The 25,170-nt window shown below is 35.5% G+C and overlaps 1 protein-coding gene and 1 non-coding gene across 5 annotated transcripts in view; one reads left to right on the forward strand and one right to left on the reverse strand.

The window, feature by feature from the left end:
- Positions 1-25,170, reverse strand: part of ULK4 (unc-51 like kinase 4) — a 220,426-nt gene that overhangs the window by 136,786 nt on the left and 58,470 nt on the right. For all 4 annotated transcript variants that reach the window (XM_010712967.3, XM_031553967.1, XM_019616587.2 and 1 more), the window contains exons 23-29: positions 23,699-23,832; positions 20,659-20,780; positions 20,339-20,395; positions 16,386-16,437; positions 16,198-16,292; positions 5,605-5,656; positions 5,361-5,505 (exon numbers count right to left, since the gene is read on the reverse strand). In XM_010712967.3, coding sequence (XP_010711269.2) covers positions 5,361-5,505; positions 5,605-5,656; positions 16,198-16,292; positions 16,386-16,437; positions 20,339-20,395; positions 20,659-20,780; positions 23,699-23,832 — 657 coding nt within the window. The remainder of the gene's footprint in view (positions 1-5,360; positions 5,506-5,604; positions 5,657-16,197; positions 16,293-16,385; positions 16,438-20,338; positions 20,396-20,658; positions 20,781-23,698; positions 23,833-25,170) is intronic.
- TRNAR-ACG lies at positions 6,044-6,116 on the forward strand. Its single transcript has one exon. It is a non-coding gene; the product is annotated as a tRNA-Arg (tRNA).

A 25,170-nucleotide genomic window follows, 5' to 3' on the forward strand; every position in this document is an offset into this window, starting at 1 on the left:
TTCCCCTCAAATATTTTACTTGAGGAACATTTGCATTGAGTTCTGTATTTTATTTCAAATTCAGCATTGTTTTAAGTACAGCATACTTGCATTACCCAACTGACATGGAACAAAACACCACAAAAATAACATTTACCCAGAGCCACAGCATTCAAGATAATACTATAAGAAAGACATCTATGAAACATTTCAAAATATCATCTCCTGGATACCTTGGAGTAATGCTTTAATGTAATGGAAAAGACAGCAATAATAGCAGGGAAGCAAAGTCCTCAGCTGCAGCAAATGAGGACAAGCTCAAATGCAGCAGCCATTAATGCAGAAACAAAGGAAAAAAAGCTGCTTACCTTGGGAAGGCCTCAGATAAGCAGGGATCTCCAGCAATATACCCTCACCTCCACTGCCAGCCCTTAAATGAGGTCTGGGAAGGGGTGGATCCTGGCTCCAGCCCTTCCAATCACTCAGGTTCATTACTTGCACCTGAGCTCCCCAGGGTTGGCCCTGCCTTCCCACCAGGTGTTCAATCAAGGTCTGGGCTGTGACTCAGCATTTCCACTACACCTGGTAGTGCTGATAAACAAAATGGACCTTGCTGTTTTTACCTGTTTTCCAGTAGTGCTCATTCAATAACCAGGATTGTTTTTATCTTTTTAAAATCATAGTGTATCTGGAGGGCAAGAGGATGCAATGATGGAAGAGAGAGAGATGTCAGCTTAAAGGAGACAGATGCAACCACATCAAAACTTGTAATCTGGTTATAAGCAGAGCTACTCTAAACATGTGGAAGTTAACAAAAGAGGAAGCACAGATGTGCTGATTTGTAAGAGAAAAACAAGGATTACTCAAATAATAACAAAATCATGATTTGTAAGAAGATACGGCAGATTACCATATTTTGTGCACCAAAATGCTTCCCTAACGTTTTTCATTTCTTGGGTTCTGATGAAGGAGGAAGAAGGAGGTGTAAAAATCAAAGAAATTGATGAGAAATGTGCTTCACATGTTGAAATTCCTCATCATGACTGAACTGGGGAACCTGCATCACCTGTCACCAAGCTGGCACGTACTTTCTATGGTATGCCAGCTCTTCCATGGAACAAAGGTTCCCCCTTTGCACCTCAGCACTCTGATCTGCACAGGAAAGAAATCTAGAAGGCTACAATAAGATGTGGTACTTTCTGCATCCATCTCTCATCTGGATGACTCTCAGACAAGAAGGGTGGAGCGCTCCAGTTCCACACTCTTGATGGCAGCCTGTGGGATTTCCTTCAGAAGAGACAAATATTCCCACACAAGCACACAGCCTACAAGCAGTGTATCACAGCTTCCCTCTATTAGCCTAGATGTGCTTGTAAAGCACTCACATGCTGGAGAACCTATGTTACAGGCCAGTGACTAGACAACGTTAGCTTCATGTTTCTGGCAACTAGAATTTCTCCTTTACAAACAACGGATTTCAGCTACTGAAGGAAAACTGTTTCTCGCTGGTAATTAAAAATTCCCTTTCCTCATAAGAGGAGAAAATACCACGATGCATTAGTAAACACTGATGCTGGAATGTTGCACGTATGCAATACGTATTCCTACCAAGCATAAAGCAACTATCTGCTGCTTTTTTGCAGGATCTACAACTAAATGTTCTGAGATAAGCAAAGATGCTATATAGTGACTTGGGAATCAGAAGTCTTCTGCTCACTTAGTAAGATAAAGATTTAGCACTCAAAAATGTTAATTCTTAGCAGTAATAATGCATCAGGCATACTAGCTTAAAACTCTGACATTACTTGTTTTATACAAACATGTATGTTTATATAAATACACTTGTTTTTTTATAAACATACCAATATCTTCTCTAAATTGAGTCCACTTAAAACTCTTTAAAGCCATCTGTGTATTCCATCTGAGAGAGATTATTACTATTCTGCACACTTAGCATCATCATTCCTTGGAGTTCAAAAAATAAGTCTTATTTAATTCCCTCTTACATCAAACTCTGTTTTTCCCCCAAAGATAACTAGAAAAATACAGAAAGAGCAGTGATCTAACAAACCAAATACCACCTGAGAAAGCACAGTTTACTAAAGTTAATTTCTTAGTAATTAATGTAAACACATTTCCTGAATAAAGGTCATTATCAACTATGAATATGTGAATCTGCTGTGAAAGGGAAATGTTCTGTGCTATAAAGACTTTATTAAATGAATGAGTTCACCCAGTGGTTTTCCAGCCACTTCAAAATGCAAACTCACTGAGTAACAGCAGTTTCAAAGAGCATTTTATAATGGTTCTCCTAACAATATGACCACAAAGAGTTTAGTCAGTCTTCTCCACAAGTGACAAGTGAACCTAAAGGTTGTAAAATATAGATTCTCTTAAGCTCTTAAAAAACTAAACATTTTATCTACATATTATCTCAAATATCCAGTATTTTCTACTTGCAGAATTGGCTTGACAGTCTGCTTAGAACAAGATACATTATCTTTGAAATGAAATAAAACTTTTTTTTTTTTTCAATAAACACATTCTTCTCCTGTCATCGGCTCAAATTAACTATGTTGAATAAGAAGGAGAATTAATAATTAAATGAGAAAGAGATGGCATTTGAATTTCCGATTTAAAAAAAAAAAAAGGATCTGAAATAGAAAATAAATGAGGAAAAGACTTTTTAATAGAAGAAAGTTTCATTTTGGTTATGGGATGCTCAGAAAAATGACTGCTCAGTGAGGTGAGATGAAATGACAGTTTCATTTGAACAAAATCCTATGAGCAAGTTAATCTTCTGATCTTCAAACGTACAAACATTCAATGGAAGAACACCTTATTGATTGTGCAAAGATATGAAAAAAAGTAGTAATCGCTTTTTTGTCCTTCATTTATCTCAAAAAGATTACAATTTATATTCATGCATAGTGACCAAAATTCTACTTCATGGGTCAATTTTACATTTAAACAAATTGCACTGTTAAGCTTAGATGCCCCTCAATGGCTCTCAGTTATTAATATATTCAGTATATTAATATATTATTAATATATTAATAGATTCCACAGAATGCCCATGAACAGCCATTGCATTCCTCCTCTCATGTTTTGATTGCTCTCCAGCTGAGTCACATTCTATCACATCCTTTGTCCAAGAACAGAAAAGCTGAACAACTTCAGCAAACACCCCTTCGGCCTCCAAACACAGGCCATCACTCTCTTTACCTTCTATCCCAGAGTCTTCCTCTCACTTCTTGGGGTAGAGATTTATGTTACATCTTTAAGCATAAGTCTGAATCTAATCTTAGACCTCCCTCTGTAGTTTGAATGCCCTTTGCATTCATATTCTTTTGAGAACTATAGATGCCATACGAGGATTCATTCCTACCTCCCGTAAGTATTTTCTGATCCATACGTAGAACTCTGTTGAACAAAACTTATCTTTAGTATCTTCTTGACATTCAAAGCAGCTGATTTGATCTTCTCTTGGTCTCTTTTTCTAATATCTCTCAAAACAGTTTTGAGACTTTCAAATCAAAATTGAGTTTTCCATTAGTCTTTCAATGCTTTTCATTCCATCTGTGCTTTCTTGCACGGATTACCTGCTCCCCAAAGCTGAATGCATTTACTAAGCATTAGCTCAACATACACATTCAAGTAATGAATTGTACACAACGTTAGTTGATTCCTTCTGAATTATATATTCTTCTACTGTGCTCCTAAACTAGAGTAAAATTTGTTTATAACTAGTTCCAATATATTTAAATTATCATAACCTTAAATATTTTTAAGATAATCTCAAAATGCTTTTCAAATACAAATATCATCATCTCCACTGGTGACATAAAGGAACAGATTCATGAAATATTTAAAACAAGCCTGGAACCAAGATTCTGAGCTACTGCAAGACCCTTTTTACACATCTACAATACACATCCAAAGATATACCACAGTACCACAGCTGAATTCTCCAAAGTACAACTGCATTTAGTTTCAGACTGGAAAGGTCTGCCACCCAATCGAGCTAATTAGCAGAAGAAACTGCAGTACATTTCTTGTTTTCTTTCTAGTTCACAGTTAGGACAATCCCCCCCTCAGTTCGGTGAGAAAACATTTTATAAGATGGGCATGTCTTCAAAGGGCAAGTTTCAAAGCAGACAGAAATTGGTCTTGCTTGACTCAGACTCTTCCCAATCTGAAGAAAATTATGTCAGCTTTTACTAATGCATAAAACTCTGTTCTTTAATAATATTTCTACTTTCCATTTTAATCCATATTATTAAATTCCATGTTTTTGAATGGAAGAAATAGTGTGAAAAAGGTGTGAAAATAAACTTCTCTATAAATCTGTGACTTCCTTCCCATTCTCTCTTACAAAGGAAATACTACACATCTTGCATGTACTGAACTTTAATCCTCAGACTGTAAGAATGTGAGTCAATTAGCAAGAGACAGCCTCATTTATATGGAAGACACTAAGTTTCTGATCATAATCCAGCATCCATTCCTCCACCCTTCTACCACTTACTTAATATAAGGGTGGAGAACAATTTCCTCATTTAGGGCAGCGAAGTATTGACAGCTACTAACTTATGAAGACCACACATTAAAATACACTGTAACATTATTCTGGAATAGCATGAAAGATAACTGAAGGCTCATCTTTACTGTACTCATCCTATGTTTGTGTTTTCTCTCCCTCTACAGAAATGTTATCAGCTCGCAGCATACATAAGAATAACATATGGAGCTCTCTTTATGCTCACCTGCAAGTCATTTTGAAATGACAGGCCTCCTTTTACCGCATGCCATATAAATCAAGTTCCAGGTCACAGCTGGCCCACAGGCGGCAGTTTCATGGATTGGGGTAGGGTTTTATTCCTGCTTGGGGCAGCAGGAAGGGCAGCAATTTAGAGGCAATAAACTTTGAGTGAATCATGGAGGACTAATCCATCATGTTCTTTTCCAGTTTCCAAAGTTATAAGCCATTCCATATAATCTCTAAACCAGGAGGGCACAGTATCCAAAACACAGAAGATCTTGCTGTTGGAATATTCCAATTTCATCAGTTGAACAAGGAGAATATATTTAAATCACAGCTAGGGAAACTTGCTTCACTACAAGAGTAGCCAGAGGCACAGTATCACCAAGATGCAAAAATGAGTGTCAGACAGAAACTGTGTTTGTGTTACATACAACCAAGTACTGAATAAACCTAGGAGAGAGATGTTTCTGGGCAGAGAACTCTGACAGTTGTTAAAAGCCGTTCCTCTTTTTCATTTTGCCACTTAAACATGAAACTGGCATTTAAAACAAATATGCTGTCAAAATGGATTGAATATCAAGTTTTCTCCCAACTGAAACAGCAATGTTATACTTACTGAGGCAGCAATGAATCTCTAATGAGAGACAGAAGCTTCCTGTTTGAGTCGAGGCTCTCCTCTTTCTCCTCAGCCACAACCTTGTGGTTTAAGAGTAGTGATGTGGTTTCTGAGAGCAACCGCAAACTGAAGAGTCTCCATTCCACTTGAAAATAAAGGTGCCAAGAATGTGACCACACTGAAGTTTAATTAAAACAAAATGTGGAATTCATGCAAACTGTAGATGACGTGGCCATACACTTACCATTCTGACTGTGGACCAAAGAAACTAGTGGTGGGAGGATGCAGCCTTCAACCTAGAAGAGAGAATTAAAAAAAAATCTGGCTTAGATTATTCACAGGGGGAAAAAAAGAATAAAAGAGATGTATCCATATTCATTCCACTGTCAGAGTCCTTAATCAAAGAGGTGAAAATCATAGAAATTCATCCATAATCACACTTATAAAGCCACAAAGTATTTTTTTCCCTGGTAAGCGTTTGTAAAGTTACAGACAGTAAAGTACTTATACAGAAAAAAATAGTGAGTTTGCTAGAATTTACTGAGAGTGAATTTTAATTTAAAATATCAGATTCAGTGCAGATGTAAAAGAAAGTAACAAAAAGAGCGTGGGCATATCTACCAGTCCCAGTGTTTTAATCCATAAGCTAGAAATCAAGTAAAGCAAAGAAGAAATATCAAGCAGGGCCAGTGGCGCAATGGATAACGCGTCTGACTACGGATCAGAAGATTCTAGGTTCGACTCCTGGCTGGCTCGGCAGCTCATTTTGCCCAGAGATGTGGTCATGGAAGCCCCATCCGTAGAGACACTCAAGGTCAGGCTAGAGCAGACTCTGAGCAACCCGTCCCTGTTGTCCCTGCTGTGGGTGTCCCTGTTCTCACTGCAGGGGACTTGGACTACATGACCCTTAAGTGTCTCCTTCAACTCAAATGATTCTATGATCTTAAGAAACATCCCTCTTAAGGAAACTGCATAGAGCTAAAATGTATCAGGAAAGACTTACTAGCTCTAATGCAATATAGTTAAGCTTAGTAGAAAACTCTTGATAAAACTTTTAACTTCTTCCATTCAGGTAATACATAGATTTTCATTAAAATTTAAGTTTACAGAGTCAAGATTTGAACTACGGAGGAAAATAAACCAATCAATTCTTTATTAATCGTGAGTTAATCTGCATTATAGATTAATCATGTGTCATAGTCAGCTTAGTTACATTTGAAATCAGATCAGTTTTATATGTTTAAAAATAAATAAATAGAGTACTTATGTATTTTATCTAATAGGATACATCACTAAGACTTAAGTCATTAGTGAAATAACATTTACACTAGACAGGATTTAGAGATTTCAATATGAAGGAGAAGCAAAAAATTAAATAACTGCGTGAAAAATTGGAATGACATATTTCCATATGACTACAATGTCAAGACATTTTCTGTGATAGTTTAGACCTGATCCTTTGTCTAGGGCAGCCTTCAGATCAAGTAAAAAGCCACAATCTGAAGAAACCTGTTTATCCTTCTTCTGGGGGCCTGAAGTAGAATTCAAAAGCAAAAGAAAAGAAATATTATGGACAATACAACTCATTAATTCTGTTAATTCTAGACAGAGATAATTTGAAGGGATAATTCCTAAATTCTTGAGGGTAGCCAGTCTCCACTGCTTTGCAGAAGTAAGATGTTTATCATCAAAATACAGATCCCTTGCTGCTTATTAATGACCAGTTTAGATCTTTAATTGATAATGGTTTGGAAAGGTAAGCATCATGAATACACAGCTTACCTTTGGAATTACTGATATAAATAAAATTACCAGATGGGCTTTTACTACACCACAAATAGGATTTGGTGCAATGTATAGCTTATAATTCCCTATACGTTTTGATTTATTGATTAATCTCTAGAAGATACAACTCTAGAGCTTTGCAGCTACTACAAAGAAAAAGATAGAGAAGATTAAAATGCAATGAAAAAGGGTTCCTAAATGAAATAAGACTCCAGTCAACTGTAACTAGAGCCACTCTAGTTATTATTTCCTTGTTAGTTGGTGGTCACTGGTAAATGAAGCCCCAGCTTTAAAGGATTCATTTAGTCTTCGGCTTTTTTTCACTTCAAGATGCCTTTGTTACATACTTTCAATAAAAGAGGTGAAGGTCTCTGCTTGAGGTATGGCAATCAATCTTCACTTGCAAGCACAGATAGCCTTTATATCCATATAGGTAATGATGTAGCATAGACGTAGCATAGCATAGATGCTTTTGTAAACATTATCATTTTGAAATATTTCCCAGTCCTTTCAGTTAATATGTAATATGATAAAAAATAAAACTTCACTGCACTCCAGCAGATCCATTAGTGCAGGTTTCTAAACTGTTTTGCAAATGGTAATTTATCATTTATATAACAAACCTGTGAGGCAAAAAACATTTGCACTTCAGGCCATTTAATCCAAAAATCCGTTCAACCTACTGTAAAGTTTCTCAAATGAAAAGGTTAATTTAAGTAGTAAACTAGAGAAAAAAAGCAAAATTTTTCTGAAGCAACATATAAATGTGGAATATTAAAAATCATTTAGCAGCAGCATTAACTCAGAATTGCACCGATTAAGATGGCAGTACACAGCAGTATGATATAACTTGAATTTTGATGAACTTTCATTTTCATGTAGTATTAACAGTAGTCTTTCTACACAGATCACAGACTTACAGAATGGAAAGGGTTGGAAGGGACCTCTGGAGATCATCTTCTAGTCCAACCCCCTGCAGGTTCCCTGCAGTAGGTCTCACAGAAAAACGTCCAGGCAGGTTTTGAATACTTCCAGAGAAGGAGACTCCACAGCCTCTTTGGGAAGCCCCTTCTCTGTTACCCTCACAGTAAAGAAGTTATTACTCATGTTCGAGTGGAACTTCCTGTTTTCCAGTTTGTGTCCACTGCTGTTTTCCTGTCACTCTTGACACCTGCCCTTTAGATATTTATGAGTTGATAAAGGATTCCCCCTCAGTCTTCTCCAGGCTAAACAGCCCTATATCTCCCAGCCTTTCCTCAAAAAGGAGATGCTCCAGCCCCTTCATCATCTCTGTGGCCCATTACTGGACTGTCTCCAGAAATAACCCATCTTTCTTGAACTGAGGAGCCCAGAACTGGATGTGGCTTCACTGGGGTAGAGTAGAGGGGTCGGATCACCTCCTTCAACCTAATGTAGCAAAGCCATTGCGTTTTCCAAGATAAATATATTTTGACTGTCATTGTAAAGAACACGCTTTAGGTCTGAAATAATTTTAGTAGCTTTTTCTGACCTTTTAATAACACAAAACCAATTCTTGGCAAATAAACAGTTCAGACTGGCATTCTCCATAGCAGGTGTTTGTCGCAATCAGTTTGCTGCAGGAGCACTATTTCTGTGGAAAAATATTTTGTGATGCAAGAGCACACCAGAATGTACATGGTGAAGGGACTATGAAATTGTATATTCACATCAAGTTCAGCTTTACACTTCCTAACTCTGCAGCCCCTTCTACTCTTCATGCCATTCAGGTCACTGAGTTTGTCGAGGGCTTTTTGTTCTTTTTTTTTACAAGGGTGCACACAAATTTGAAAACAAGATATGAATGTGAACTGGAGTGTAAAAAAAGAAAAGCATAATAATATTGTACCCAGTACTTAAAAATAATTTTAATTAATGAATCAGCAAATTGCATGAGTTTCTGGAAGCTTTGTATAAGAAGCATGCTATTACTCTTTTGGTACTCTTACAGAGGTTCAAACAAATACTCAAGCAAGGATTCGTTTTTTCTTCTTTTAAATGGTTGCTGAAGTATTTGGAGTCAAATCTCCATGTAAGCGAAGATATTCAGATATTTTTCTAACTTTCTAAGATGAATCTGTATCAGTATTTTTGCATTTAATACAGCTTACTAACCTCTCTGATAAATTTGTCCAATCCTTTCTAAATTGTATTCATACTGCTAGCATGTGCAATACCTACAGCATAGAATTCCATATCACAACTGTGCCTTACGAAAAGACACTGCTTTATTTTAAAACATCTGCCTAATTACCTGATACCCACTAGAAAATCATGAACAGTTATTTTTAATTTGTCTTTCTCATTCCGTTCATTATTTTATATACTCCTTCTTCCACTTACAAGCTACAAGCTGAAGTTCTTATCTATTCAATTCCACCCTGCATCACCAAGATGTACTTTTTCTTGTTCCCTTTGAGAATAATTGACCACAACTGTATTCAACCTCCAAGATCTGAAGGCACCATGGACTTGCCCTGGCACAGTGATGTTTTCTGCTTTTCTCTCTGGTCTTTTGCCAATCATTCCTAATAATCTAGCTATCTTTCTGATTATGGCTGAGCATTAAGTCAACATTCTCATAGAAAAAACTATGCTAAAAAATAGACAGAATAGTTTAGAGCCTGACATTATGTATGCATAATTGGAATGATTTTCCTTATATGCATTGCTTGACACTTATCAGTATTGAATTGCATGTCATTATGTTATTCTTCCACTCAGTATCTTGAAAACCTTTTGCAACTCTCTTGTCAGTTTTGGTTTTCAATACTGCAAATAATATAGCAATATCAGGCAGCTCCCTCACCTCACAACTCATGCCCTTCTCTTTATTACTTATAAATAGCACATGCTACAACACAGATCCCTGTAAAGCATTTTCTTTAACATACCTAAATTTTTAAAAGTGATCTCTATTCTCTACTTAGTAAATTTTAACTACCTAAAAATAACTGATCAGTCAGACGATAAGAGGGAAGGTTCACTGGTGGATTTTAAGAGTCTTTGGTGCTTGAGTGTTAATAAAAACTTTTTGGAAATCCAAGTTCAATATCCAAAATCAGAACACCATCTTAACGCAGATTGCTGCAAGAAAAACTCTACTAGCAAGGTCTGAGCACCCAGCAGAAGCTGTGCTCACTCTTCCACGTTTTCATCAACCTCATAAATCAGATCTTGTCACAATTTTATGACTTTTATTGTTGATATTCCACATTACAACATCACGTAATGCATGGGGAGTTGAAGAGTTAATGCTTCAGTTCTGTGGGTTGTCAGTATTTCTGGGTACCTGATTCTCAGAAGAGAAGAAGAACTACATCTCCCAAAAGACTTCATTGTTCTGCTGTCATTTTCTGAGCAGTTTTATCTTTCCTTCTGAACGGAAGTCATGAGATTGCCCCTTTCTTTTATTGCTTATCTCTGTGATATGTGTTCCCCAGCCATCTCGCCCTCGGCATTAGCGTAAGGCCTTTGGCTTTGGACATTCTCTTTCATTTATTTGATAGACCAACTTTGATTCCAATCAAATTGTATTATATTGTTATCTTGCATTTCAGTATCATATTCAGTAAATTAGTTTTCTCCCTTAGCTCATTGCAGCTATTTTGTTCTCAGGCCAATCTCCCTACGTTTTCCTATCCCTGTTCCCCTATCTCGGGAAGGGTCCGTGGGTCCCCTCACCCCATTTAGTCAGGGAATCAGGACGAACTGGCCCCAAATCACACAGATCTGTAGGAAGCAAAGTACAATTTTAACAGAAATTCTTCTGCAAAGTCTCTGTATTTCTTTGTTTCTGAAAAGAGAAAGAGAGGCAAGCTATAGTTTCAGAGTAATTAAGTATTCAACCTTTCCTGTGAGAAGGTTTGGAAGAGAAAACACTGATCGCACTCTTTTTGTCTCCACTGTTCAGACCACGTGTGTTAGACACACATGACCTGCATACCAAATAAATATTCTTACTTTGTTAGTAACAAAGAAACATCACCTCAGCTTTTACTCAGCCTCACCAAATGAAGTCCAAGCCCCACAGATATCCAGAAAAGAGCAATTATAACTCTACAAGGGCCTGCAGCAGAAGAATCCAATACTGGCATATTCCTTTTTAGGTAAAGTACTCTGTGACAGAGTATTGCACATCCAACAAGGATGTGTGCTCAGCAAAGTTGAATTCACACAACATATACACGCAACTATTGTATATAAATAACAAGCATATCATCAATCTTAACTGTTATCACTTGCAACTTAGGGTATGCTTAGATGCACAGCTTAACACTCTTCTCAAGGCCACAGAACTTGCCTCAATACAGCCAACGTTACCTGCCTAAAAAAAGTCTCTAATTTGGTTACAACTGATCTTCAGAGATCTTCAGATGTGTGCTCATGGACAAAGCATTGACATTTGGTGTAACACTGGGTGGACTGAAAGAGCAAGCAGGTTTAAAGCCTGGTCCAGTAGTACTTCTGAACCACGCTGTTCTCAGGTGAAAATCACACCCAGGAATTAATTTACAAGAAGAAACTACGTTGTCCATTCCATGAAGCTATCCTACCCAAACTAGCAACAAATTAAGTACATTATCTTCTCAAAGTTTTCTAGAGGTCTGTTATCCTTTCCAGTACACACGTTTAATTTATAACTACTGACCAACATCTTCTCCTAATCCACAATTCAAGTTAAATGCAACAAAGCAAAGACTATCAACTTCCAAAACCTTTATTCCAGGCACATGTAAGATCCTCAACAACTAACATCGTTTTGACATTTATTCTCATTAAAATTCCACATACAAAGTTGCTGCTGAGATTGACCATGGGATTAGGATCATGCTGCCTTCAAACTTCTTTAAGCATCTGCTGGAGGGCACAGCATGATTCTCAATGTTTTTTATATTCCCAATAATCTCTCAGAATGTAATAGAAACAATAATCTAATGAATGTTAGAATGAACTGGGAGAAGGATGACATTTCTGCAATTTTATTTTTTTGAAAAGTCTTCAGAAATCCAGAATATTTATTGAGATCTTATTCTTTTTTTTTTTCTTTTTTTTTTTTCTTTTTTTTTTTCTTTTTTTTTTTTTTTACTTCTGGGAAGAGACAGCTTTGACTGATTGACTCAATACGTCAATTAGTAGAGAACTGGTTTCACACACAAGAAAAAGTCTCATGTCATGCGGATTGGCTTAATGGACAGAAAGCCACATGGGGTGTACATTTTTAATCTACTTCAAAAGGGAAAGTGATTGATGAAAGGCTGTATAATATGTCCATACAGTTATGTCCTACACTGACAAAATTAAGGTGTCAGTAGTTAGATGAGAACAGCTTGTGGATGAAGAACAACACATTGATGCTGAATCAAGAAAAGACTAAAACGAGCAGAGAAAAGCACTTGCTGAAGTTTCAATCCCCAGTGTTGTCATCTTCGGTGAAAATAATAACTCTTATATTGTCAGTCAGCAGATTTCCATGTCACACTGCTTTTCCCTTGACTTCTCATCAAGCAAATCATCAGGCTTATGGTGCTTTTATTTAGGCTTAGTTTTTAAAAATAGGTTCTAAAACCTTCAGGATTCAGAATCACTGCTGACAACTTTTGCCTAAACTACAGAATAACTTTTGTGATTCAGGTAAGAGATTATCTGTGCAATACACTGAGCATTCTTACGAGCTAGTTAGAGTATTGAAAGGACTCCCACAGAAATCAGCTGGCTGCTGTCATGAACCTCACCACTGTTCGAAGTGCACTGAATTACCACAGGTCTTTTGGGGGGAAAATAAACACACTTAAAAGAGAAAAAGAAGAAAAATGTAAGTGATACAATTGGCATAGAATTCTTCCAGTGAATTATGTCTGAACTGTTACCCAAATTTTAAAATATTTACTCTACTCACTTTTAAGTAGCTTTCTGTTTTATGTACAGGGGGGGAATAAACACTTGAACTTGTGTTGGTTTACAAAACCACTGTTTGTGTTCTGCTCCAGTCTATAGAGATTATTCGTTTAGGCCTCCATCACAACATTTGAGTACAGAGTTTTGTGGAAACTTGCTGAGTCACACTTACTCAGTGTTTGTCTCTGCATCTTGTAAAAAATACACAATTGCATACAAAACTACTGCCTCACTAATGGTTCTCCTTAGAACACTTTACATCATTTTCCCTTGACATTCCCATACTTGGCAATATATAATAGAATCAGTCGCCACAGAAATGAATGTTTTCAGAAACTTTCTTGTGTTTCAAAAATCAACTACTCAATCTTCGTTCAAGACACAAATAAAAAGACAAACATGAAGTAAAACCTAGAATAGGCACTTTTTTTTTCCTTGTGTTGAGAAAGAACCTAAAATGCTACTCTTAAACTCTTCTTAATTTACAGAATTTTAATTGCAGCTAAATAAAATCAGATCTGAACTGAAAACTTACTGGCTTTGCTTGCCTAAAACAACTTCACTTTTTGTTAAATTCACCACATTTCATTTCTGATCAGAAAGTTTAAGGAACTGTCACAGAATGAAAAAAATACAGCCTCTCAATAAGCTGATGGCTTCCCCCCTGCCTCGTTCATAAAACACTGCTTGTAACCAGCTTTATCTAAATGAGCAATCTAGGCTTCAGAGATCAGCCTAAAAAACACTTTTCTCTCCAGTAAGAGAGTCTCCTATTAACTGCTGTTACACTTTAATATTGATCTGGAACCTTGAACATGTCTTGCTTCAACTTTTTTGAAAGGCACTAAGTTCCGCTGGGTGTTGGCATTTATATTCATAGATTCCAGTCATGCTCAGCTAGCAGCAATTAGAAGACATCCCTTGAGTAACAGCATTTCTAAAAATATTCTGTATGCATCATAGAAGATGAAGTACTCCTTTCCTCTAAAGTAATGTAAGCTGTACATTCAAGTATAATTAGCACACTAGACTTCGTAAATAGTATTAAACTAATTACAGTTTGCACCACTAGTGGCAGATGTGGTTAGAGATTATTAATTACAGTGGACAATTTTGAATTTAACATACCAAATTGAAAGCATTTTTTCCACTTTATTTTGTGTCTGAATGGCTATTTGCTGAGTGTCAGGAGGGCTCTTAAGCCAGGAGGAACTGCTATTTACAAAAATGAACAAAGTAATAGGTTTTATTTTCTCAAATGAAGAAAAAAAGTTGTTCATTGACAAGGACAGAGTTATTTTTAAAAGAATAAATTTCAATACAGACTTATTGTGAATCAGGAAACCTATTCTACTGAAGTGCTACATCACTGGACAGGCAGGCTGTTTTATCTATATCTACATGAGCTTATTTGAGCTGTTCAGATGGACTTTAAATCAGCACCTAAAACTTTCAACACGTATGATGAAGTAAACTGCTCCTCAAAAATCTAGATCTGTAAATAAAACTCACCTATCACTACGCCAAGAGTTACTTAAAATAGAGCAGGACAGTCATTCCCTAGATTCAGTATAATTTTCTGCTGAATATTATCATGGGAGTGGGAGAGGTAAGGTTGTAAAAAGGAGCTGTCTCTCCTCGATGCCATTTTTCTAGGAATAAAGTAAATAAATACAACCAATAAAGTTTAAATAGCAGCTAATAGAATACACTCAGAAAAGGTATTGCACTTTTAGTAAATGCTGATAGACTTCCATAAAAAAATGGCACATACTTCCATCAATTCAAGTCGCACTGATAACCCGTATAACACACAGAAGTTAAACAATTCTTTTTAAAAATTGAGGTGGTTCTAGAATGATGTTATAATTCAGCGAATTACAGGCTGACAGACATGTAGGAAAATATCAGTAGCCATTCATACCTCATCTACATTTAACTTTCTTTTATAGAACACTCTTTGCCATATTAAAGTTAATTAAACTGTTCCATTCTGTATTATTTGCTCACTACTAATTGGTTAGATTTTTGTGGATAAGAACCATTGATTCAAATAATACTCTTCATAGGTTGTGAGAACTAATGAAAATAAACATGATGTTATTTGAATTTCAATTTTTTTTCAATTTTAATGTTTTCATTTAATTATGCTTTACTAGTTAAGCATTCGATTAACATGCACACCAAATAGGATGCAACACCTAAAAATATTTCATTTCTATGGTCAACCTTTCTTCTCTAGCACAATCCCTAGGATTGCTCATTCTTAACTAGCACAACTTGCTAAAACAAAGCTGCCAGTCAAGCTGACTTAAGTGCTATATTCAATGTGCCTTTCACCTGATTTCAATACAGACACACAAATTTCAATTTAAATTAAGTGTCCATCCCAATTATACTTTCAGTGAGAACTCACAAACGAATGGGACAAGTTACAAGGATTTATCAGTCACTGAATCAAGCCTTTTAACTTCCCATTTTGCTGACAATTATTTCCCAACACAATTCTGGTTTTAACCAGCCTATCTGAAAGCTCAAAGTAATCAATTAAACAAAAAATTTTGAACAAAACGTATCCTTAGTGTTAGGCAAGGCTTAAAGTACATGGATTTTGTTATTTCAATACAGTTTGCAAACCGTTAAGCTTAAAGATATTAAAAAAAACCACATACGACAACGATAACTCATGTAATTGCTACAAACTGTTACTCTTGTTGAATTCAGCAGGAACGCAATTCATGTAGTGTAATCATCAACCCCCACAGCTGGTCTTTCCAAGCTGTCTTGAGACTATAATGGCAAACTAAGTGGGAAAAAATTAACTGATGTGTAACGACATCTTTGCTTATAGAATCAGGTACAGTATTTATTTGAAAATAATTTTAAGAAGTGCTGTTTCTAAATCTCAAGCAAATATCCTCCTCATTCTCTGCAATTTCTAAATACAGTAAACCAAGTCTGAATGTCTTATATTTTGAGAAAATAAATCTCTCTATAATTTTTTTTTTTCTGTCAAATAGAACCACAATACAATTTAAGTTGTAATTCAAACAGCTTCTAAATCTTTAAAATATTTCATTTATCAATGGGATTCAGCCAATTACCCTGCAACTATTTAATCTGTTGCCAGACTTACAGTCAAGTGATGGATTGTCAACAAGGCAGGATGCAATGTTATTGCTTCAAACGTTGATAAAGTATTCTTAATCAGTTCTTCTGATGCAGCTGGACCTATTAGTAAAAACCATTACATTTCTTTAAAAAATGCAGCATCTATGCAATGCCTACATGTAAAAGTGCAAGTAATATCATGGGTTAACTTACCTACTGCTCCATCCAAATTTGTTTCTCCTGACTCTATCGATCTAATAAAATTCTACAGAAAAAAAGCATTTATTTCAAAACATGGCAGAAATAAAAATTAAGAGGCATAATCACAGAATAATTGCAAAATGAAATTGGAAGGGTTGAGTAAGTACAAAATACTGATGCACCTCCAGTTCTGATAATAATTTAGATATGAAAGACAAAATGTTCATAATCTGGCAAGTATAAAATTGTTTTGCAAGTCTTTAATACTGCTGGACAGTTAAACATAGATTACAGTAAGGGTTATTACTTTGACTCATGTAAGGAATGACAGCATTTCCAGCTAAATAGGCAGTAATTAAATATCTTACTTTATTGTTAACAGAAAACTGTACTTTCTAAAAAGCCTTTGAACTACCTTGGATATGGCTATGCTAAAATAACTCACTAAAAAGACCAAAGATTCTCCTAGAAAATGCAATTTTCTGTTATTTGGACATCTTTTTGATCTCTATGGCTGCTATGCTTACTACAGATAGACTTGCACACATACAAAACATACAAAAAGGCACAGCCTTCTACAAAGTATCATCTAAATAACTCATCATTGAGGAACAGGAACAATGAAGTATGAATAATCTTAGGTAAGTAAATGTTGTACAGGTACATCTGCTATTCTTTTGCCTTTTAATCTTGATTTCATTCTCTATCTTCTACTTTTATGCATAGCTGTCTATTTAACAGGAGATACAAAAGACACATTAATGACACTTGCTAGAGAAAGAAAAATATCAGCCAAATTTATCACATGTTTTTAATTACTTACACAGCACTTAATATACAGTGAACGCATTATGTGGATACATGACAATACAACGGATAACACTTTCCCAATTTTCTATGTGCAAACATATCTCTGTATGTTTATGTGATGTAAAACATCAAGAAAATGTTCATTCTGAACCACTTATTTCATACTGCACAATCAATTAAAACTTTGTTATTACATATTAGAACAGCAGAAATGCCTATATGGGTTACTTTTCCTCTGTGTGTAAAAGACATCTAAAGGATTCTTCTCTGATTAGAAATTCTGATAGAAGTTAACTGTATATTTCATAATATAAAAGTATCTCAGGAGTCATAAAAACAATTGCTTCTATAAAACAGCAGGTGTTTTATCTTCCTAATCATTTGAAAAAAAATACCAGTTATAATCTAATTAATTTGTTTTGGAAGAGAGCAAATTACATCATTTGCTCATTTAAGGCCACTTGACTTACAAGCATAGTATCAAGACCAATCTGAAAATAAAACAACACATTTGGTGCATAAATTGTTTTGGCTGCTTTTGCTTATTTCCTTAATTTCCTATTACAAAATTAAGACCAAGAAGAAGGTGCATTTATATATTTATATGTATTTGTTGTTTTTTTGAGCAATGGAGGGGAACTGTGTGTATTCTATAACAAGCAAGTCTCCCCAGTGAATTCCACTGGGAGCCTACTATTAGCTGTGCCTCTGGGGCAGAGCGAGTCTCTTCCATGTCTTTCTATTTACAGCTGAAAACATGAAAGGACTGTCCCAACTCCTTCTCAATTTCTTTTCATGGGAGCACTGAGAATTATAGTGATGATAGAAATAACTTCAAAGCAGTAAGAAAAAAGATATTTCTCAATGAACAACAGTTACAGGAAAATCAATACTTCTTTTCCTTCCAAATACCAAGTACACATCTTTCCACTCCTAATCGTTTCTCATTGTAATGAGTAAGATTTTGGAATAAATTAGGAAAGTAAGAAACAAAACTTGAAGGACTAGCTTGCTCAAGACTTAGAGGCCTCACATAAAGCACAGTACTTTAAAAAAGTACAAGCTGAAGATCGAATGTCCTTTTATGGATGTCAGTGGGAATGTTGGTAAGCAAAATTCCAGAGTAGACTGCTCCCTGGTAGAATGGATAGTTACTCTTTCAGAATTAATTACACAGTTACATAAAATAGACTGCTTTCATGTACATTTTTCAGTTGTATTACTTCCCCACAATTTTTATGCATAAATTGAAATAGTATATTTAAGATCCTGAATTTCCTAGTTGATGGAGACAAGACACAGGAAACAGTCAGTCAAGTAATTTTCTTCTCCTTGATCTGAGAGGAGAGCTGTAGTAACATGATTAGCCTAATTGCCTTAGTCAGTTGTTCAAGCAATATGAAGAAATGTCAAAAGAAAACTTATGATGCGCTTGGTCTAGTGTAAATGTACCGCTGACAAAGAAATTTCACCTTCTAAAAAGTTGATCCAAAATCATTAATAAATCTACTTGCTATTTACAAGCACTTCATAGAGATAAAAGATTTTCTAATCCAGTTTCTACATTTTTTTCACTTTATTCCAATGCAAATTTTTGTACAAAAAGTTTCTCGCTGATCATGAGTCCTAATTTAAACCCATATTTTCTTGGAAACAAAGTCAAAAGAGAAAGAGAAGTGAATATGAATAGTAAAATTTTACTTAGCTGTTTGTGGTGAAGCATTTCTTCTGCATGCAATTGTGGATATCGGTATATAGCTGTCTTTTAAGAACGTGTGTACTTAAAAGTATTTTATTTTTATTTTTTAAACTCTGATATGCAACGTTAGAAATTGGCTTCTTCCTCAGTCAGCAGAAATAACAGAAATTACATTACAATTGTACTACTTCATTTTAACTGTATTACCTTAAGGGTCAGTTAAAAGTTCATTTTCCATCACTAATGTCATAAATAATTTATAGATTTACAGGACTGGTTTCTCTGTAGCTTGTAATACTCAGTTTTTTGTCAACTAAATACAGAGAAAAAGTACAGGCAACCTTAATTTATGTCTCATTTCTAATCCTGGTTTCAGCAAAATTTCTAGAAACAATATTGTGTGCAATTCAGAGGTAAATCTACTGTAAAATAAAGCACACAGAAAATTTTCAATATATCAGAGATACAGAGAATATCTTTCTATATGAGCACCGGATACATATTTTCCCTTAAATTCAATAGATTACTAAAGAAGACATTTTCTGATTATATACGTAGCTTTCAATAGAAGACAACGGAAGAGATTCGAACAGAACAGTTCATTTAGAAGGGACCTATAGAGATCACTGAGTCCAACTGCTTGACCACTTTAGGGCTAACCAAAATCTTGAGGCATGTTAAGGAGGGCATTCTCCAGCTGTCTCATGAGCACTGGCAGGCATGATGCACCAGTCAGTGCCTGACCGCTCTCATGGGACAGAAATGTTTATAATGTCCAATTTGAGCCTCCTGTGGTGCAGCTCTGTGCCAGTCTGGCACACCCTGCTACTGGTTCTCAGGAGCAAAGCTAGCACATCCCCCTGCATCCCCTCCTCATGGAGCTGCAGAGAGCACTGAGGTTGCCTCTCTCTGCAACCCAAGTGCCATCAGCCCTTCCAGCTCTGTCACAGAATCATAGAACTCATCAGCTTTGTTGCACTCCTCCGGATTTATTCAAGTACTTTAACATATTTCTTATATTGTGGAGCTCAGAACACAAGATGCAAGATGAGACTGCATCAATGTTAAATAAGTGGGAGTATCACCTGTTTTTGCCAGCTGGCTGTGCTGTGTTTAATGCACCGCAAAATGTGGATTGCCTTCTTGACTGCCAGGGCACACTGCCTGCTCATGTTGAACCTGCTGTCGCCAGCATCCCAGGTCCTTTTCTACTAAGCCTCTTGTTCCCCAACCTATATCTGTGTCTGGCATTGCTCTGTCCCAGATGGAAAGCTCAGAACTTCATTGAATGTCACGCCACTGAAGACTGCTCAAAATCAAAACTAAACAAATGTATCCAGAATAAAGATGTCTCTCCAATGTATAAATTTAATGTAATTTCTTTGCATTAAAATCCCAAATTTTTATGCATATGTATTTTTTGCAAGCATCATTTAATCTGGATGTTTATACTCACAAGCAAGGTCCCGTAGTTGAAAAGAAACTCCTCTGTGACAACGCGAGGACGAAATACCTATTTGAATTTAGCAAAAGTTTAAAAAGTTAGAGTAAAAAGCATTTCACAATCATGTTGACAAAGAAGACAGAATATGCATTTGCTTTTATCATTAGAGTTATCCTACAATATACAAAAACAAGGTTAGATTTTTAATACAGCTACTTAGCTGAAATACTCAACAATAAAATTACACATTAAGTTCTATTTCATCCATGCTGATTTTAATCAGCAGAAGTTAGATTCTCAGAAACCGAAGGAGTTTGGGAAAAAAAATCTACCTGGGATGTCACAAGATGAAGCACTACAGGCATCATGGGAAGGCACATCTTCAGCTGTTTGGCCTGAACTGTTGATGGGTGTTTGCGTCCAGAGACATTAGTTAAGGTATTGAGAATGTCACCTACAGAAAACAACATTTCAGACTGACCTAACATAATTGATTCAACAGAAAATGACAAATGAAGTACTTCTGTTCCAGTATATCTCTGCAAGCCTATCTTCGCTCTCCTGATGAAATTTGTGTTCATGTGCATGATGGTAAAAATCAGGCTGATCCAACACTTTTATTTCCTATTTAGTTTTCAAACAGATCAATCTCCTGCTCCTGCTACAAGGATAGGCACATAAATGCTACCTCTGGCAAATGCTGAGGCTAGAAATATGAGGAAGGAGTAGAAACAGAAGTGAAATTACTCCTCTCAGCAACAGGACTTGTACTGGCTTTCAGTGATTATATCAGCATGGAATTACACTGTTGAAATGCTATCACTACAATTTAATTCCAGTGAAATCAAAGGCAAAATTCTCACAACTTCCAGCTGACCAAGAGCTTCACCTAAGTCAGTGACATAATGCATTTTTTTCCTGCAGCAATAGTACTATCAGAAGAAAGAAACAAGCAAGCTCCTCCGCTTCCTAAAAAGCCCTCAATTAGCTGTGAATGTGTACACATGTTTTAAATAATGATGTAAGTTACCTAAAGCAACAGAACTTTTCATGTTCTGATAGAAAGAATTAGCAGCAGGTCAGTGACAGAACTTGGTCCATAACAAAAGACAGACATAACAATAAGGGAACAAAATTCTAATTTGAATAGTGAAAATTGTACTTCAGACTTCACAGAAGACATGTAAAATCATGCTCACTTTGTGTTACATTATTGTTCTAGAAATCCAAGACTACTTCTGCATGGAGTAAAAAATAGGGGGGAAAAAAAGAGAAAAGTCATAGCTTATATGTAAAGAAAGAAAATCCAATCCTTTTAGTCTGAAAATTCTGTAAGTCAAACCCGGTCTCGAAAATACACTGCCTATATGTCTTCACTAACAAGGGAACTACACAAAACTGTAAACAGGGAATCACATACATAAGAAACAAATAAAGGACATGATTCAGTATTTTAGACAATTCTCATGCCAGGCCAGGCCCTTCCTTTGAAAGTAAGTTGCAGAGTTTTCTCACACTGAAAAATAGCAATGCTTTTCTTCTGCTTCCTTGGAGTCTAATTTTCAACATAGGCAACTAAATTTGGTTGTAACAACACTTAGCCCTAAAGATTTGAATCATTCTATAACATAACACTCATGAAAGTGTTGCCTAAAACATTCCAAATATGTGAAACAAAACATTGTTGTTTCACCAATGCATTTTTTAATGAATAGCAAAACTGGAATTAACAGATATCTCTGTGGTTACCAATAAATAGTCACTGAACACTTCACCCTATCTGTTTTAATGTCTATATATTCACCAGTTTCGATAAATAGACATAGCTATTTTAATTCTTAGTTTGACATAAGCAATTTACATTTATCTTTTAGAAATGGGTTAAATACCATAAAAACCAAAATAAATTTACTTCCATACCTCCAACAACTGAAAACTTAAAAAAATAAAATAAAATTAATCATGAGATTATCATTTTATTTCATTTATTTCAATGTATCTTTAGTGGCAGTTTCTACAATTTGTCAATCTATTCGGTTTATAGCTACATCTGGTGGAAGAAGATGGTATCAGTAAGAAGCTTAAGTAAATGCATATTGAAAACTAGCTAGGATTGATTCTAAATCAACAGTTAAACTGCTTTTAACTGTTCCACATTACAGATCGTGTCATTTTTCTTAGGAGATCATAATTTTTACCTCCTCAAGCAGAATAGGATCTTTCATTATACTCTCAAAAATAGAAAGCAAAAGCCTTTGACAGATATGGACAGATAACTTAATAAAAACAATCAAAACACAAATCTAGATTGAAAAGGCAATTTTAATGTAAAATTAAGCTTGAGATATCAATTTTCCAAACAATCAAACAATGCATTAATTTTCTATATCAGTACTAGGAAAAAAAAAAAGAAAAAAAAAGCAGCAGAAGCCCTGTTAAAGAAATAGATGCATTATTTTTTAATAGTAACAGTAACTATATATTTGATTTATATCACTTTTCAGGTACTGAGACTTCCAAATCCTACAATGTACTCAACATTTGAACCCGGTATTTAGTCTGAATCAGCTGTTTGGAACAGGGCAAAAAATTGCACTGACATAGGAAGTAGTTTCTTTTAAAATAGCAACATGACCTTTGCAGTTTCACCATCTCATTTTCAATATTCTGGCAATAACGTAGATGATGAAAAATAGATCATCCATCATTACACAGAAAAACGTGTTTATGCTTTTTTTTCCCTCTTCTATTTAAAGACAAGCCATACACATTCAGGGGTGGTTTAGCTCCATTTCTCTTCTTGAAGACTTTCAGTATTCCTTCCTCATCTTGCTATTTATCTTTCTTATTCTGTTCTGTGGGAGATCTCACCCACCAGAAGTTTTTATGAGCATTTTAATGCCTATGATTCAGACTAGCCACATCAATCTCATATTTTCTCCTTCTTTCTTTCCTTTTCCCTCTTTCCTTCTCTTCATCCTTTCCACAGAAATTTTCCAGAAATTCCCTGAAGTTTTTAAAACATACTTGTAGGTATGCTGTTACCTCTCTCCTTGCTCTGTACTACATAAAGCAAGTCTGCTTTTAGGTTTCCAATCAATGGAATACCTTTAGAACATCAATAAAACTTCTTGTCCAATTGGGCCCCTTTCCTGACTGAGTTGAATCTTACAGTCCAGGCTCCAATGCAAAATATCTGATCATGACAAAACCAAGAAACTTCATGAACTTGACAACATGCAAACTTCAGATAATCAGAAAACACACTCTTTCCATCTGTATATGTAAGGAGATACAGAAGTATTTCTCAGAAGTAAGTTAAAAAAAAAGCGAGTGAAGATAAGATTTGTTCAGTTAACTGACTCAACTTACCTAGAATTCCTGGCAGCTCTTGTACAATGTGATGGATGAGAAGATCCAGGCATTTTGACAGGTATTCATTGCCGCTTTGCTGCTCTTTTCCTGCTGTGGTCTTTCTGCTGTCTCTTTCAATATACATCACAAGCCTACATTTAAGCACGTGCAAAATGTTACCTCTCATAATGCCAAAATGATACTATATCTGTAAAATACTACTGCAGCATGCATTTCTAGTACTTGTGGTTACTATCGAGAGAAAACATTTGTGAATATTCATTTTGTTTAAACTTTGGGATCTTCCCTTCAAATAAATAAAATTTTAAGATAAGATGATTGTTGCAAGGAACAATAGGGAAAAAAAAGTACAGTAAGTGCAGCTTTACTAATTTAAATGAAGATACGATACTAATATAAGGGATGAATTAATTAGGGATACAAATTCACTTTATTTTGAAACACATGACCAACATACACACTATAAGCTGAGACTAAAGACAATCTTTACCAACAGGTAAGAATTCCAAGAGCCAAAATAATCTTTCAGTCAAGAAAAAACATACAAAATCAATCATAAAATATTTTATTCAAATGCTAGCATTACTGAGAATGGCTATAAAGAAAGAGATAGAGAAGTCTAACCAGCATTATACCTTTCTCTGGAAATACAATTCCAGATTTCTAAAGACAAAACCCAGTGCTTACATTCTAACTGACAAATGCTGTAAAATTATTCTGTTCTGCAGAATGACACTTTTCACAGTAAACTATGGTATCCAATATATTAGCCATTGGCTAACTTACAAGAGATTGCTTTAATAATACACCTATAACAGAATGCTTCGGGCAATATTATAAAATACTCATTTGAATAGACAGAAGGGCCAGATTTTCCTTTAGGGGCCTAATATTGACATCTCTGTTTCATACTCAAACTCCCAGGGGGTTTGGCACACAGAACCATCAGTCACTGGTGACTGAAAACCATGCTCTGGATTTTAAGAATATATTTTAGTATTATCATTTTTCTTACACATTCTTATTATAACCAATGCTCATCTTAATTAACCTGCTTCAGGTGCATACAACAAAACTGAAGGATCAGTAACACAAATTTTTATGCTAGCAAGTGTGTATTTCCATCATAGAGATTATTTGCTCTTGTAAGTAGAAGTTACTCAAGAATGCATTTTGCAGGACCAGGCTTCTAAACAATGGATGATTGATTGCTAAGGAATGCTACAGCTCACCTGATCCTTCCTGAACTGTGCTACAAAGATGAAGATAGAGAGAAATCACAAGACCCATTCACTAACACTTTCAGCTGTGCTTCCCATGGACTATGGGGACATCTCTGACATTTTAATACAACTTCCAGAGATTGCAAGATTACAATGATTTCTCATTTGTGTAGGACGTGAGAAATACTTAAAATCTGACAATGCTTTAAATAAAATTTTTTCTTTCAAATGCTTTATATTTATATA

This window comes from Meleagris gallopavo, chromosome 6 (assembly GCF_000146605.3).
Source record: "Meleagris gallopavo isolate NT-WF06-2002-E0010 breed Aviagen turkey brand Nicholas breeding stock chromosome 6, Turkey_5.1, whole genome shotgun sequence".
NCBI lineage: Eukaryota > Metazoa > Chordata > Aves > Galliformes > Phasianidae > Meleagris > Meleagris gallopavo.